This window comes from Panicum virgatum, chromosome 9K, assembly GCF_016808335.1.
Source record: "Panicum virgatum strain AP13 chromosome 9K, P.virgatum_v5, whole genome shotgun sequence".
NCBI lineage: Eukaryota > Viridiplantae > Streptophyta > Magnoliopsida > Poales > Poaceae > Panicum > Panicum virgatum.
In genome coordinates, this window is record NC_053144.1 from 10,670,265 (window position 1) to 10,686,294 (window position 16,030).

Below are 16,030 nucleotides of genomic sequence, written 5' to 3' on the forward strand. Positions count from 1 at the left end.
ATCCGCGATGTCCCTAAGGACAAATTATTCAACACTTGGAGAATTTCCATGAACACGTACATAATTCTCAGCCATTGATTCAAAATGTTTATCCCAGAGGGTACGAATGTTTGTGTACTCGTAGAAAACCATAATTGTGGCAAATATTCTTGTGAGAGCACATTGCATCTGAAAAGCTACTGCTTCGCTAAGTGCATTGTCGAGTGACCTATCTGTTTTAATAAGACCAAGTTTTTAACAGCATTCTCTAAAAGTAGGACTCACTACACCACGAACTGTTCTGATTGATATGAATGATGTTGGACCTCGAACACGATTTAGAAGAACTCGAAGATAGAATCTTTCGCCCTCAGGCGGGTACGCATACACCAACCTTCCAATCTAGTAACTTCTTTTTCTAGTAGACCAAACTTTTTTGGACTTGTTCCATGTATAATGTTCTGGAAATTCCCTGTATAAGTATCTTCGAGCATTTAGATCTTCACTGTTCATTCTGAAGAATTCTGTTAGCATCGATCTTTGGTTCCTAGCGCGTTCCAGCACATCTTCAAGGTTGTCGTCATCATTGAATGTCACCATGTCCATGCCAGGAAGATGAACTTGCATCTGTAAAACATGGGGATACATAGAAAACATTGGAAACCTATAGAGCCGGTATACTGCTTCAATAGACGTTATACACCGTGCTTTCCTGTACTATTTAATTTCATTTATGTCTATCTCTCCATTCTGATCTTGATTCGCAACTGCGAATGATGCAGTCTGTGCCCTTGTATATATATTTATAAAGATACTTACAACCTTTGATACTGTTTGAAACTTCAACATTGATGTGGCAATTATATCTCATCAGAAGTGTTGGATTATATGGTACAACCCATCTATTATCCAACCATTTCTTACACACAAATACCTTGTGACCATCATTTCGTCTTCTGTATATAGGATATGCATCCTTTCCTTGCTCCGTGGTCTCACTGAACTATTTAGGGTATCTGAAACGGTATGCACCATCCTACATGCAACCACATTTTCTATTAAGAACACCACAAGGGCCATGCATCATATGTTTGCAGACAAGTTCGTGGAGAAGAGGGTATTTTTTTCATCCGAAAGTTCTGCTGAAATATATTTGTCAAAATCATCTGGCCCACTAAGCTTTGAACTGCTTTCCATTATAAGCAAGAAATGTTCATGCGGCAAACCTCTTTTCTGAAACTCGGTAACATGTGCCCAAGCTGCCACTTTCCCAAAGTACCTCTTCTTAATAACAAAGTCATGAAAATCAATGAGTTTTGCATGATAAACCCGCGCCACAATATCTGGTCTATCTTGAGGTGTCTGTCCAGTCAACAAAAGTTCTGTGATCTCCAGCTAGTAGGGATTGCAATTTATGATTAAAAAGTAATCTGGCTTTCCATATTTAGCAACTAATGACATTGCATCCATGAATCTGCACTGCACATCTCTATCACTTCCAGGAAAATTCTTAGATAAAACAACCAATTTACCAGCCTTCAAACCCCTATGCTCTCCGGCAGCAAGGGTGTCCATTATACCCTGTCGTGGAAAAAAAATCCACTTCAACCAAACAGCACATATAAAAAAAATCATAGGAGTACTGATAAATGCTAGTAGTATAATTAATTATACCTGATAGAGGTCAGCTCTAATAATTTTTTGGTGTTTTGGATTGGAGTACCAATCTAGCCGCATACTCTATATTTTGACATACATATCCACTATCCATTGCTGAAAAAGCCTCCCACCATAAAAGAATATATTAAAAACTCCATCCCGGATCTGCATAATATATCAATAATACTCCCTCGCGCTGACATACAAACGTTTTCCTCCACCTCCTATTTTTAAAACATGAACAGTAATAATAAATAATTATATAATATATACTTTATAATTAACCAACATGAAACTTTTAGAAAGAGCATCCAAGACACCATGTATAAAGTTTATCTCCTTCACCGTCTTCATCCATGTCGTCGTCACAGTCACCTTGTTCCTCACAAATATCTTGAACTGCACATTTAAAAATTCATATTTAAAGCACTTTAAAAATGATAGAAACATGATGGGAAGTAAGAAAAAGTGAAGGCTTGTGGCCGAACCACCAGCCCGTGACATCTTACTTGTTGTTTCTACATATTTCCATTTAACACCCGATCTACATGTCGCTTGAGAATTACCCTTCGTAGCATCTATTTTCAATAGAGATATAAATGTACGTTACTACATTACCAGATTTAAACTGAAATGAGTATAATATATGATATATTAACAAACAATTAATATTATAGATGACATACCCTCAGCTTTTCGCTTTGTATATTTCCGTCTAGGTCGCGGAAAGCGTATTGTAGGTGTTTTCTCCAACAATATACTCTTGTCCTCCCAGCCAGTCTCACTACTGGGACAAAGGATAGGATACGCTAATGGATCATAACAACCATGGTATGCCCGTATAAATTGTGCCCCCCCAGAATTTGGAAAAACCATAATACTCCGTTTAAATTTATTTTTTTTCATCAAAGCCATCCTGCCAGATAACTGCAACTTGGTCCATAGTAGGTGCATTATATCGTAGTGTCATAGAAGTACAACTGCATATGATGGGGGCCTTCTTTCCCCGGTCTCAGTTGGTCCAATCTGTGATAAATCTGTCCGTGCACTTTAAAAGTATATATACCAGTACCTACACAAATTCGTATAAAAATATATAATTATTAAAATCATCAATTTAAGTAAATTTAAATAGACACAAGTGCCGACTATATCAGTGAGTTAAGATATGCAAAATCATTGATTTAAGTAAATTGCAATGAACAGAATATTGGCAAGAAATAATCACCAGCAGCAGTAGCGACCCGTTGATCCACAGTAGCTCCAAAGCTAGTGAAAGAGAAATGTGAATTGAAGTACCGTATATTTTTTCTGAAATACAGCGCATCTCTATCCGTTTGACTAATAAAAAGTCGACGCAATTCATCAGGAACTGGTGTGTTGACTATATTAACCTTTCCTTGCCTACAACAAAAACCTGGTCCCTCACTTGGAAACTTTATAGCACCGCAATACTCGCATATCAGAACCTTCTTCAATACAAGAGAGTGAGCGGGCAAATCTCTATATACTCGATCGTAACGATCATTGTCCAAGATTACCACATCTGGATCCCGAGTAGTCCTGAAATCAACGTCTGCATCAATATATCAATCATGTACTTAGATTTCAATGATGCACAGTAGAACACTAAATGAATCGAAATAATAATGAATCCAAACCATTATTATAATAGACTCTTGCTTCATCATCTACGAGAAAGTCATAATCAAAAACACTATTATCTGGCGCTCTGCAATTCAGATCTTCCTCTGTAAAAAACCCTTTTATTATTTAGATATATTGTTTTTATGTCTGAATCAAGTGAATGTGTTCTCATGCATAAAAATAAATACTGGATTGTACCTTCTTGTGCAGCAAACATCTCATCATCTGGTTCCCAAATACCAGAGTCAAATTCTGGTTTTCCACTGTTTAGACCTGGCCTCAAAGCATGAACCAATGAAAAGGCTGTTACATGTAAATGTAAATATAATTTGGTAGGACCATGCTCTACCTAGTTTACGATTGTTTCTCTGACGGCTGCCTTCATCGGGTTTGACTATTCCTGTAATATATTATAGTTGATCAGAAAATGGCTTTACATAAATCATATACAAATCAAATCGAACAATACAAAATTTAAATATAAAAGTATATATAAGTACCTTGGGTCGTACTCCTGGTGGTAGGGCGTTTAGGAACTTCAGCATCGCATGCTTGTGAGCAACGATTGGGCAACGTTTCTTTGGATTGTTCCTCATTATTAACCCTGTTAATGTTACGTCTCACGCGATTTTTAATTATCTTAGCTTGCTTATCACTCGCTGACATAGCAGCATATCTTTTTTTTTGTCTCTTTCTCTCCTAATCTCTGCTGGTGTTTTTTCATCATATTTTTCTGAAAAAATCATAATTTAAATCACCTAAAACCAACAAATATAACACATAAGAAAGATTTGAAAAATATCACACCAACTGCACCTTCATTAAATGTTGGAACCATAGGTTCAGGCGTGAATCCGAACAAATCATTGGCTCCACAAATAGCACGAGGTGCTTTGTCTTCACAGTTCACTGATGTCACAAACAAAATAAATTATTAGAAAGCCACTACACAAATTAAATCGAAAGCTGTACAATTCTCTCTTATTGTACATTTTTTAGTTTTATTCCCAATATCATCTGGTGTGAAAACCTGCGCTTCATTGGAATTAAAAATTGCATTGTAACCATAATTGGGATTCATCTTGTTATCATTAGAGGCTGACAAAATAAAACCACCATTAATAATTGATTACATATTTGACCTTTTGATCCAGACTGGAGATATACAATTTACACACCTGACAATGGGTCATCGGTGCCTTGAACCGTGCGTAACATATTAGGCACTTGTTGGGGCGTAACAATTCTGTGAATAAAATCCTCTTCATTTTCACGCATCCGAGAAAGTTGCGTCAATCCTGGCGGCACAAACAAATTCATTGATACAAATCTCTCAGATCATCTGACTCATGTTCGACGGAGTTAATGTTTCATTAGTTTTATATGATACGCACCTGATGCTGGAACAGCCGTTAACGACGGATCAGCGTTGCAGTGATCCGTATATAACATGTTAGGCACTTGTCGGGACAAAACAATTCTGTGAATCAGATCTCCTTTATTTTCATGGTTCGGAGCAAGTTGTGACAATCCTGCCGGGATAGACAAATTATCCGATACAAATCTCTGAGATCATTTGAGACTCATGCTTGATGCTATGAATATATTATTAGTTATATAGGCCACGCACCTGATGCTGGAACATCAGTTCCAACGCCTGAATCAACCGGCGTAGATGGAATCTGGCAACTCATTCCGGCTTTCTTCCGAGCATAATTCTCCCTCCTCTTTGCGTTTCTCTGAGCCTTTTGATCATCTGTCAACCTTGCATACTTATCTCTGTCCCATTGCCGTCTCAGCTCCAACGAGGAAATCGCTGATATAAAAAATGTCATATCAGAAAAACACTATCATCGTTTAAGAACAAATCACAAAACTTACGTAACACTAACACAACCTGTTTCTGATGTATTCGTAGTGGTTGTCCTGGTTCTCTTTGCAACACGTGTATCAATCGTGTTCGTGACATCAGAAAGAGGAAGGCGAGGTTCCATTGGGCTGGGGTCATATATTACTGTTAAACATATAGTATAGATTACGATAGAGTTTGCAAAAAGATCGGCAGCAAGATGTACTCACGTTGCGAATTCTGGTTCGGATGAACCTTCATCACGTAGTCTTCGGCGCATACCACCGCAACAGTCCCGTCCATCCATCAATGACATCGCCGCCGGCGGCTCCGCTGTCTGGGGCTTCGAGCAGCGCCGCCCCGACGTCCAGCCCCGCTCTGCGTGACCGCGACCGCTAGCTACAAGGGCAGCGCGGCCGATATGCCCGGCCTCCGTGCCTGCGTCGCCGTGTATCAAGATGAATTCTGGTTCGTGAATCAAACCACGGGATCAAGGGCCGCCGTGTACTATGGAAAGTGTTTGTTTTTTCTATCGACAATCAAGTGGAGCAATCAAAGGGGATCAAGGGCCGCCGTGTACTATGCGTGTACTATGGAAAGTTTTTGATTTTGCCGCCGTGTACTATGCGTGTACTATGGAAAGTGTTTGATTTTTTTTGGTCAATCAAGTGGAGCAATCAAAGAGCCCACGAAAATTTGAACCAGGTGGGTATGGCGGGCGGGTCCTCAAGGTTGGAGCCCTCACAGGTGGGGACAGTGAGGAGGAATATGAGAGGTGGGTAGGATTTTTTTTTTGGTAGAAGATGACTTTAAAAGTTATCGATCCTTATACTTGATACTATAGATTAAGACTGGCCTGGGCTAATGCGGCTTGAGCTAGAGCCTAGAAGCTAACATGCTTTATGGGCTGGGCCTGGAAAGGTTGGTGTACTCGGTTGGGATTGCCGGCCCATGATAACGTCGAACACCACTCGCCTGTTTCTTTGCGAAACTTCTGGTTCTGGGCGCGGGAGGATGGCGAATTGGGCGGAGCAGCTGCAGCGCGAGCTCGCCGGCCGCGGCCTCGCCGTCGCCTCCATTCCCGGAAAGGGACGGGGCCTCGTTGCCTCCCGCACCTTCTTCCCAGGTTAAACCACGCGCCCTCTCTAAGCTGAAACCGACGCCGTTGCTCTGCTGCTGCGCGCCAAGCGCGTGGCGTGTTGCCCACAAATTGCTCGATGAAATGCTCGAATGGCGCCCATCGTTAACTCTGGTGCGATGGAGCGGTGGCGCGTCGTTGATTTCGTTTGATGGGTTGCTAAGCTGTTGTCATCGGAGTTTCTAAGTGCCTTTCACGGTGCTGATGGAATCCTGCGATGTGTTGCAGGGGAAGTCATTATCAGCCAAGAACCTTACGCTTCTACATCCAACAAGATTTTAGTCGGATCAAGCTGCGACCATTGTTTCGCGTCTGACAACCTGAGGAAGTGCTCGGTTTGCCGAGTTACTTGGTACTGCAGCAGCGATTGCCAGGTGCTCGCTCTAGTCTTTTTCTGCAGCGGTTACATTTCTATTGCTTTTGCAGCCTCATGCTTCTGTGCTTATGATTGAACGTTCCTTTAGTAGTTATATAGTGCTTTTGATGATATGTTTTCTATTTCATTGTGGAATGCTGTTAGTGCAGAAAGTAGAATGGAAACTACATCAGCTCGAGTGTAGAGCGATGGCAGCGCTTACGGAGGACAGAAAAAAGATGCTTACTCCCACAATTCGTTTGATGGTGAGGCTGGTACTGAAAAGAAAATTGCAAAATGAGAAGGTATTGACTGGTTTCGTTCTTACCTTTTTCTAGACCGAAGTTAAGGCACTTCATCGCACTATGAGTGGTTTCTCATATAGTCATTCAATTTTCAAATTCATTGTAGTACCTATATGATACTTTTTTGTTTGCCACGGTGATGTTTTGAATATCAAAGAAGTATCTGATAATTCGTGTTTTCTTCCAAAACCTGCTCTTATCATGCGAATGATATATCTTTGTATTTGTGTACACTGTAACCGGTCATATTTTGTTAACTTGATATGACTTGTATTGCCAGGTCATTCCATCTTCATGCATTGATAACTACTATCTAGTGGATGCCTTGGAGTCCCGTATCCTGTCCTGTGATACATTTGATTAATGATGGATACAATTGTGATACATGACTGTTCGATTGACCTAATACGAACAGATATATCGGAGGTTGATGAAAATCAACTTGTACTCTATGCTCAGATGGCCAATCTTGTGGACCTCATTCTTCCTTCGGTTGAACTTGATCTTAAGGAAATTGCACATACTTTTTCTAAGGTAAATCCTACCATAATGTTCCATAATCATGATCATAAGTTTCTCTCACTTCAAGATAGCATAGAGCCGCTAGAGAATACAGATACTCAAATTGGGCTCGGGAGTACTCATCATCTTGATTGTGTGCCCCAAATGTGCAGTTTGCCTGCAATGCTCATACAATATGTGATTCTGAGCTTAGACCTCTTGGGACTGGATTGTACCCTGTTATATCTATAATTAACCACAGGTAGTATGCTAAGTTCTATGTTTTCTTCTAGCATCTTGTCAGATTTGAGCACTTTATAAATCCATATTGCCTTTACACCCCCCTTGTTTTGGCATTTCCAGTTGTGTACCAAATGCAGTTCTGACATTTGATGGTCGGACAGCTTATGTTCGCGCTTTGCAACCTATAGGGAAAGATGAAGAGGTAAGGAACACCTTTACCCTGTGTCCTGATCATTTTGTGCTTAACTTGCATAGCATGCTTTCGTTCTGTTTTCCCCCTTTGCCATTGTTATCCTTCGGGACAATGTCAGTTGTGTATCTGTTGTCAGGTGTCGATAAGCTACATCGAGACTGCAGCAGTAACTAAGAAGAGACAGAATGATCTGAAGCAGTACTTCTTCACCTGCACATGCCCACGCTGTGTCAAGGTTTTTCATTTTGCATGCCCACTATTTTCTATCTCTTCCATTGAAAATTAACAAACTCTTGACCTTCAAAACTTTCTTCTATACAACTTCCCCAATATAGGGTTCTGAAGACGATGCTCTACTTGAGAGTTATAGATGCAAGAACCAAGCATGTGATGGGTTTCTGCTGCCTGAGTCAGGTTGGTTGCAATTAAGCTGGAAAATACTAACCGAATTGCTCAGGGAAGGAAACGGAAAATTAGCCAAATATTCTTATATTAACGTCGGATAACTCATTTTGTTTCATTCATCATTTTTTCTTGAATATGTTTCATTCATCATAGATCTTACATTCTGTATGTATCTGATTCTATAGGAGAAAAGGCTTACACATGCCAGAAATGTAGCATTTCTAGAGATGAGGAAGAGGTCAAAAAGATGACAAGAGAAATTGTACTGCTATCAGATAAAGCATCTTCACTTCTTAAGTCAGGAAGTATCCTTGTCCTGTTGTCCATGATTAAGTGCCCATGAAACAAGAAAAAAAAAAAGCTCAGCTGCAAAATGATTATCTCCTCTATTTATTCCATCTAATAAACTCACCTTAATAAGGGAAAATAGATACCACTGAAGCAGGTTCTATCTACAAGACAATTGAGCAGTTAGAGCAGAAGCTCTACCATGCTTTCTCAATCACTTTGCTGCACACACGTGAAACACTGCTGAAGGTATATTTCTACCTCTTGTAGGTGCGCAAACCAAGCTGGGTCAAACCGGGCTATACCTTACTTTATAGGATTTGTTAACATCAGATCAGATAGGTCCCTATTTCAAAGTGCTGTGTCTATAGGATAGGGGCTATTGACAGTGACCATCCATTTAACTCTGTTCTACCATCTTGTTAATACCAATTGTTGGTGCAGATATACATGGAGTTACAAGATTGGCAGACTGCATTGACGTATTGCAAATCAACAATTCCTGTTTATGAAAGTAAGCCTGCTTTAGTATTTTCAGAGTAAATTATATCTCTGTGAGACTATTTCGCACATGAACTTTTTCCTTCTGACTTATCTATCATATTTTATAAATCATATTTGTTATTTGATAGACCTCCACCAAATCAGTAAGAAATCAGACATGGTTATGTTCAAATAAAGGCTCCTTCCCTTTTGTTATACTTAATTCTTGTTTGATCACATCTGTTAGTGTTTTGTTTTATGTCTTAAATTTAGTCAGGCAGAAACATGCATGCTTAAAGTAAAATGTGGCGAATTTAGGATCACTTAGAAAGTGTACCATGTGGCGATCTATCTCTTTCTGTTTTCCTCATAAACTAATAATTGAGCAGTAGAGAACTGATTCTGTGCTCCTTGCACCGCTGGGAGCTTGCTTTAGGAACAGACCAAGGTATATGCAATTGTTTCTTGATTCATCATAGTAGTATGTACATTAGGGGCGTTCCCTGCAATTTCCATCAAAAGGTGGAAAAGGCAAGGAGAGTAGTAACACAATTACAGAAAATGGGACAACTGCGCGTCATTTCACCATTACTGGTGAACTCGGGGCGCATCATTGCTGTACTGCAGGCTGATCAGGGTAAATAAAATTAAATCAGCAGTTGTCATCATCTATGATGCTCAGCTGTCGACTTTGATACCACTAATGGCCATGGTTCACAAGTCTCATTCCAGCTTGTAGAAAGGTATATACCAGCAAGTGAGCAGAAGTGCAAAATTGTACAACTGTAAAACCTCTTATACGATCTTACCAATTGGAAAGGATAGTCTTGTGGGAAAACTAAAAACGTAGAAAACAAAATGATTTTTCTCTTTCCAGAAAGTATATGATATATTTTTTCGGATTTCCAATAAAGCATGATGCTGACCAATGTTTTTTACCTAACCATCAGGAGTTTATCCACCATTTCATCCAATGATCGGATTACAATTCTATACTTGCGGAAAGCTTGAATGGTATGCCCTGATAGCCTTCAACTATTTCTCTTGCACATAAGAGACCGTCATATATAGTGTTCCTTATCCATTATAATCTTTGGCTACTACTCTCTTGTTCTTTACGAAAATGGACACTGTTAATTTCGACAAAAGCTGATCTTAGATTGACACAGACAGTACAGGATCATTAAAAGAATCCTAGCAGGGTGTTGACATGAATCTGTAACCTTTGATCATGAAAAGTTCACAAGCATTCAATCATTTTTGCAGTGTTCTATGATAGTTTCCCCTTTTTAAAAAAAATTGCAATAATTCTTTCTTCATAGTCATGGTATTAAACAGTTATTCTCATGATATTTAGAGTTACAGGCTTACATATAGACTTCTCTTTTCCCATTGTAGGCTGCTCGAGTGCACAGAGGACGCTCTGAAATCTCTAACCAAGGCCGCAGATATACTTAGAATAACACATGGCACAAAATCACAGTTCATGAAGGAGCTCTTTGGCAAGATAGAGGAAGCAAGGGCTGAAGTTTCTTTTAGGCTATCCTCCGGTCCTGGGCATGATGAGCAATTTTCATGAGGGACTGCAGGCCAACTATGACGGAAAATAGATATAATATCAAAAAATATGCTGCTGTCGTTGAGACAATGTTCAAAAAATACAAGGACTGAGAATGTCTAGGCATGCAAATAGCATTGTTGGGATAGCGACCAGCTCGTTCCAAGCTTCATTCAGTTGGAAATGGGGAAATAGCATCTGTTGTAAAATTGATCAGATTTTCGATTTTATTGTCAGCATGTGGCGAGTTGAACTCCATGGTCTCTTCATGTTCCAAGTTGGACAATATATTTTCACATGCCGCAGGAAGGAGCACGGAGCACCTGTATCTGTGAGCTTTATGCGTGAGAGTTTGCCTCATTTTATGATAGCCCAAATGCAGCTGCTGATATTCTCAGCCGATGGATAAAGTTGGACTAAATAGACTTTTCCAAGCATCGATATATTTTAGTTTTCATGAGGCATGTTCCAATGGGATTCCCACATTACAAGTAGAATCTTTAATATTTACAGGCATTACGTTACCGCAGGGAATGTTACACATAAAGCTGACACCTAAATCTATACTGACATATTTTACTTTTTCCTATTTTTTAAGGACTGCATTGCAAAAAGTATTATCGTTTAACATTATTACAATGGAACTCTGTATGTTGGGTCAACCATCTTCAATACAAACAAATTTCCCTTGTCTCCTCTTGAAACCCTGCAAGCAAGGTTGTCCCTTCCAATTAGTAAATGTCATTGCCAAATTATCAAGCATTAACTAGTTTTCAGTTTTAGTAATGACAGTTCAATTAGAATGCAAAACCATAATGGAGAAGAATGGATGAGGAAATGGAACAATTATTGTGGGTTTATCACAAGCCATTTGGAGGGGGAAAGTAAGCTAACCTGAGCTCTTCATCAAGATAAGTAATTTCTAGTTCACCTTTACCGCTTCCAGGCGCTTTGATTGAGATCTACTCAGAGAGAAGAAAATAACATTAGTGAAGCATATTGTAGGCTAGAGGTTGAATATGCCGTTTCAAAACTATTTGGAGGACAGAATATCGACCGTGACTAAGAGCACGAAAAGTAAATCAAAATAGCATGGGAAATAAAGGAGTAAATCATGGCATAGAAATATATACATGTTAACATCGTGGTATTACCTAGCATGACTAAATGTTCTCTATACACCAGTGAATTACTATGGTAAAATTAAAACAAAGATAACATTTGGAGCATGAGCTAAAGAGAAGAGTGGCGTATAAACTATCTGGTGTATATCACCTAAACAACTAATTGAAGTTTAAAATGTCTTACCAAACTAAATATCTTGAAGTAATCAAACTGAACTGCCACTCTTCTAGGATTAAGAGGTACCAAGTTGGCAGTAACCTGTAAAAACATATATTAGTACATCACGCTAACACCATGCTCCAGAGAACGACAAGCATTAGTGAGTACTAACTAGTAAACTAAAATCACCAATAACAGCACACAATTCCATGTATCCAATATGGCAATAATGTGACATGATTGCACAAACAGCAAAAATATATGAACATGGATAAAGTTGTACATTGAAACAAGAAAAAAATGTGTTTCGAGAAGGGAATGGACACCTTTCTACAGATCAAGTTAAGACCTCACTACTGTAATCAATATTTCAACTAACATGTTCCTTTATCAAGAGTCAAGACGAGCAGACCAATGCCTACTTGCCAGAATTGCTTGGCCATTACACATAAAAAAGATCTCAGGCTCAGCTACATGCCACAAGAAAGCAGTAAAGCCTTTCGTTCCTAAATTAGAATTCTTTGCTCCATAACAAAGAAAGGAATTGCAAATGCCACTCTTGAAAGTGAAGGTACACTGGAACAAGTTCTGGTGAAAAATTACCTGATTAAAGTAAGGCCAGGTTTCCATGTTTTGGGCTCTCAAAGTGTCCGCGTTGATTGCTTGGTAAATCTTCCCAAATGGCCTCAGATACTTTGGCCTCTGCAGTAGCAAGTGACAAGAACTTCACATTTGAACATGGGAAACTTTTTTAAAAAAATGAAAACGAGCATTTGATCACGAAGGGTTTCTAGGTATTCTATGCAATGTATAGAAACAAAGTAAATCAGAAACAAAGAAGAACAGGAACCTGTGGTTGCAGTATGCTTGTGGAGGTGGTGTAGAGAAGCTCCCATTTGCCGTTGAGGAGATCGGACTTGAGCGGTTCCTTCACCTGGTTCACCGCCTCCAGCTGCTGAACAATCTGAAAGGAAGGCAAACCCGAGAGCAAGCTCTATGCATTAATCAATGCACGGGCCATGGCGAGAGAAAGAACAAGGTGCAGCTCGCCTCCATGCCCTCACCTGCTCGACGCGCTCCTTGTCCTCGGGCGTGGCCTCGGCGCCGCGGTCGAGCGGCGCGATGGCGGCGAGGAGCCCCTCCTTGAGCCTCACCGCCTTCTCGGCGTCCTTCTCCCCTTTATTCCCCGTGAAGAACGACGGGAGGAAGGAGAAGGACGACACGCCCGCCCTCCACCGGCCGTCCTGGCGCCCCGCCGGCGCCGCGGCGAGCGCGACGCGCGGCCCTCTCCTCCGCCCGGTGCCCCGCGACGGTGCGGCAACGTGGGGGCAGGCGGCGACGCTGGTGCTGCCGGGGATAGCTGGCGGCGGGAGAGGCGCGCCGGCCGCGCGCGGAAAGGAGAGCGGGAGCGAGGCGGGCGCCATGGCACGGCGCGGCGGCGGGTGGGATTTTTGCGTGCGATTTGCGGTGGGAGTCGCGGGGGCGCGACCGCGATTTCTCGACGAAGGCGTCGCGCGTTTTTTGAGTGGTGGATAGAGCGCGCGGCGCGCGGGGTGGGGTTGTCCTCCTCCCCGCCGTGGCCGCGCCCGGGGCGGGGAGCGTGCCGCGGGGGCGCCCGGGGTGGGGTGGTTCGTCCAGGTGTGCTCAATCTAACAATTCGAATTATCTTCAACGGGAAAGAAAACAATTCAGTGATCAACTGGCCAGCCATACCTGAATAGCTTCAGAACATGATCGTCGCCCTTTTGCTTTCCTCTGAATAGCATTTTGTTGCAGTCTACCGCAGTTTTTCATGAAAATTGAGCATTTGAGCTAAACAAATGTCACAAAAGTGCGGAGCTCCTATAGAACCACACTGGTCCACAGATCCAAACTTGCAATCTCACAGTGTATACGGGGTAGATGAGAGCAAACAGCAAAGATACAACCAATACTCGGTTTCAGCTTGTTCCAGTTGAAATCGAAGTGGCAGCCTGACACGGGAAATTTTCTCAGAACACCCACTCTAGTAAGGAGTAACTCTAGGTGCAGGTTGAACTCCGTGCATCACACAAGAAAGGAATCAAAGGCCGTGTTTAGTTCCTTGATGTGTAAACGCAAAAAAATTTTGCGACGGAATCTTGCTAATTTGAAGTACTAAATGAAGTTTATTTACAAAATTTTTTGCACAAATGTGTTGTAAATCGCGAGATGAATCTAATGATACTAATTAATCTATGATTAATCAGTAATTAGCGGATGATTATTGTAGCATCACTATTGCAAATCATGGGATTAAGTAGCCTCATTAGATTCGTCTCGCGATTTATAGCCCATTTATACAAAATTTTTGTAAATAGACTTCATTTAGTACTTTAAATTAGTAAAATTCCTTCGTAAAATTTTGCGTTTTTGTGTTTACGGGGTGTGAACTAAATAGGGCCAAAGAGACACCAAAACAGTAACCTCCATTTAGCATTGGCTCATATCAGCTATTTCACAGATATAGAATTTGCAGCACCTGATCATATCCCCATTGATTTGTCTGACAGCATCAAAGCTCGAGACGGAACACCCAGCAGTAGTGACGTTACACAAAAAAACAAACAGAACTTAAATACATGGTAATGATTTATTCCTCCTGGGAGGAGGGTGATTTCTTCTTGGCAACTGAAGCCCTCTTTCCCTTGAGCGTCCGGCAGTTGTTCTTTGTCCTCTGGCCACGAACTGGTAGCCCCAGCTTGTGCCGGATGCCCCTGTAGCACCTAATCTCCTTCAACCTCTCAATCGCCACACGATTGAACCGTTTCTGTAAAGCATGCAACGAAAAGTGGAGCAGTGTTCGGTATTTTAATTCCTTTGGAAGACAACATCAATATAAAGTAAAAGTTCAGTGTCAGATATGACCAACGAAAGGAAAAAGAAATATACAGTTATGCATAATGAACTTTAACCTTCCAAACTCAAGGAAACATTGGTCAGCTAATTAGGGTAATCATAGAAATTGCTAATAATCATACACTACTAAAAAGAACTGCAGAGTATTGAATTAGCAAAGGGATCAAGGGCATTACAAGGTCTCCCTCAATCATGTACTTGCCGACCTCCTTACGGAGTGTGATGACCTCCTCCTCAGAGAGGTCCTTGGTGATCTTGTTGTCGAAATTGAGGTCCAAAAGGATCTGGCGGGAGCGTGACCGCCCAATGCCATGGATGTACTGCAGCGAGTACTCCACCCTCTTGTGGTTTGGAATCTCAACACCACCAATACGGATGCACTCAATCCGCAGGCCGCCGTGACCAATCCCTCCTTTCTGTCAGATCCCCAACAAACAGAAGAATGAGAATCACAAAAGAATCGCCAACATGAGCCTAGGTACGAAGGTTAATCAGAACGAGAATAACAAAGAACAACTCAATTACATGATCAACACATTGCTGTGCAATGAAATAGTAGCATTATTGTTGACATTGTGCTTGGGGGGCAGGGGATTCATATGCCTAAATGGACATAAACATCAATTCCTACCATTGCGGTACGAATTCCCAAGTTACAGAAGACAATTCTTCGAAAATTCCGGACTCGAGTATATAGTTGCACGCATAAGCAGCATACGCAGAATTACAGACTAATGCCACACCATACTACCCTGCCTCATTACCCGCAAAAAAAAAAAACTACCCTACCTCATTAATCCCTTCCGTTCCAAGTACAAGGTCAAAGTCTCAAGGGCACGGAGACGTACAAACGCAAGCACACACAAACGGTCGTGACGAGGAGAGCAAGGACGGGCGGTCGCGACGGGGAGGGAAGGGCGGGGTGGTGGGAGAAGATGGCACTAACCTTGGGAGCGGGGAAGGATACGGAGGAGCTGCGGCCCCGGGTGGAGAGGGAAAGGGAGGAGGGTGCGATGGGGACGGAGACCATGGAAAGGGTCGCCATTTTCGCTCTCCTGCGGAGCCGCGCTTAGGGTGAGGGGCGTGCGCACTGCGCTGCTGTCTCGGTCTCTCGGATAGAAAAACCCGGGGCCGAGGGGGAAGACGATAAGGTTGTGCAGGCTGCTCCTAACGCGGGCCTGGTGGGCCTTACCAGAGAGGCTTATTTTGGTCTGGAAAAGGTCCATACCGACTCATTATCCTGATCTGGCCCTGCAGTGGACGTGG

At 41.6% G+C, this 16,030-nt stretch overlaps 3 protein-coding genes and 3 long non-coding RNA genes across 7 annotated transcripts; 1 reads left to right on the top strand and 5 right to left on the bottom strand.

Annotated features, from left to right (window-relative positions):
* Window positions 1-49: 49 nt before the first annotated feature.
* On the bottom strand, window positions 50-1,867 carry LOC120648523. The gene is made up of 2 exons (XR_005664977.1): window positions 1,654-1,867; window positions 50-1,560 (listed from the first exon to the last, which is right to left on the bottom strand). It is a non-coding gene; the product is annotated as an uncharacterized LOC120648523 (long non-coding RNA).
* Window positions 1,868-1,957: 90 nt separating this feature from the next.
* LOC120648524 lies at window positions 1,958-2,702 on the bottom strand. Its single transcript, XR_005664978.1, has 3 exons — window positions 2,325-2,702; window positions 2,148-2,216; window positions 1,958-2,037 (listed from the first exon to the last, which is right to left on the bottom strand). It is a non-coding gene; the product is annotated as an uncharacterized LOC120648524 (long non-coding RNA).
* A 170-nt stretch (window positions 2,703-2,872) lies between these two features.
* LOC120648525 lies at window positions 2,873-4,187 on the bottom strand. The gene is made up of 3 exons (XR_005664979.1): window positions 3,786-4,187; window positions 3,635-3,685; window positions 2,873-3,558 (listed from the first exon to the last, which is right to left on the bottom strand). It is a non-coding gene; the product is annotated as an uncharacterized LOC120648525 (long non-coding RNA).
* Window positions 4,188-6,065: 1,878 nt separating this feature from the next.
* Window positions 6,066-10,861, top strand: LOC120650056 (histone-lysine N-methyltransferase ASHR1-like). Of its 2 annotated transcripts, none has more exons than XM_039927020.1 (14): window positions 6,066-6,260; window positions 6,501-6,646; window positions 6,798-6,932; window positions 7,213-7,267; window positions 7,348-7,466; window positions 7,607-7,695; window positions 7,797-7,878; window positions 8,006-8,104; window positions 8,205-8,283; window positions 8,460-8,579; window positions 8,696-8,811; window positions 9,007-9,076; window positions 9,996-10,059; window positions 10,444-10,861. In XM_039927020.1, the coding sequence occupies exons 1-14, from the start codon at window positions 6,086-6,088 to the stop codon at window positions 10,622-10,624; spliced, it is 1,530 nt and encodes a 509-aa protein (XP_039782954.1). In that variant the 5' UTR covers window positions 6,066-6,085; the 3' UTR covers window positions 10,625-10,861. The 2 variants fall into 2 exon arrangements, with proteins under 2 accessions (XP_039782954.1, XP_039782955.1); XM_039927021.1 differs by having other exon boundaries at window positions 6,067-6,260; window positions 8,705-8,811.
* Window positions 10,862-11,024: 163 nt separating this feature from the next.
* LOC120650057 (probable plastid-lipid-associated protein 4, chloroplastic) lies at window positions 11,025-13,427 on the bottom strand. Its single transcript, XM_039927023.1, has 6 exons — window positions 12,952-13,427; window positions 12,738-12,851; window positions 12,491-12,589; window positions 11,912-11,986; window positions 11,498-11,565; window positions 11,025-11,309 (listed from the first exon to the last, which is right to left on the bottom strand). Exons 1-6 carry the CDS (start codon window positions 13,309-13,311, stop codon window positions 11,237-11,239), a joined length of 789 nt encoding a protein of 262 aa, XP_039782957.1. The 5' UTR covers window positions 13,312-13,427; the 3' UTR covers window positions 11,025-11,236.
* Window positions 13,428-14,315: 888 nt separating this feature from the next.
* LOC120650058 (30S ribosomal protein S13, chloroplastic-like) lies at window positions 14,316-15,900 on the bottom strand. Its single transcript, XM_039927024.1, has 3 exons — window positions 15,711-15,900; window positions 14,941-15,180; window positions 14,316-14,675 (listed from the first exon to the last, which is right to left on the bottom strand). Exons 1-3 carry the CDS (start codon window positions 15,807-15,809, stop codon window positions 14,499-14,501), a joined length of 516 nt encoding a protein of 171 aa, XP_039782958.1. The 5' UTR covers window positions 15,810-15,900; the 3' UTR covers window positions 14,316-14,498.
* Between the last annotated feature and the right edge of the window lie 130 nt (window positions 15,901-16,030).

Excerpts from the sequence above, each read along its gene's own strand:
- LOC120650056 (XM_039927020.1), top strand. The coding sequence starts at position 6,086 with ATGATAACGTCGAACACCACTCGCCTGTTTCTTTGCGAAACTTCTGGT. Across the intron at positions 8,105-8,204 it reads CATGCCCACGCTGTGTCAAG|GGTTCTGAAGACGATGCTCT; the intron begins GTTTTTCATTTT and ends TCCCCAATATAG. Across the intron at positions 8,812-9,006 it reads CACGTGAAACACTGCTGAAG|ATATACATGGAGTTACAAGA; the intron begins GTATATTTCTAC and ends TTGTTGGTGCAG.
- LOC120650057 (XM_039927023.1), bottom strand. The coding sequence starts at position 13,311 with ATGGCGCCCGCCTCGCTCCCGCTCTCCTTTCCGCGCGCGGCCGGCGCG. Across the intron at positions 12,590-12,737 it reads CAAGCATACTGCAACCACAG|AGGCCAAAGTATCTGAGGCC; the intron begins GTTCCTGTTCTT and ends TTGCTACTGCAG. Across the intron at positions 11,310-11,497 it reads TATCTTGATGAAGAGCTCAG|GGTTTCAAGAGGAGACAAGG; the intron begins GTTAGCTTACTT and ends CCTTGCTTGCAG.
- LOC120650058 (XM_039927024.1), bottom strand. The coding sequence starts at position 15,809 with ATGGCGACCCTTTCCATGGTCTCCGTCCCCATCGCACCCTCCTCCCTT. Across the intron at positions 15,181-15,710 it reads TATCCTTCCCCGCTCCCAAG|AAAGGAGGGATTGGTCACGG; the intron begins GTTAGTGCCATC and ends GGGATCTGACAG. Across the intron at positions 14,676-14,940 it reads ACATGATTGAGGGAGACCTT|AAACGGTTCAATCGTGTGGC; the intron begins GTAATGCCCTTG and ends CATGCTTTACAG.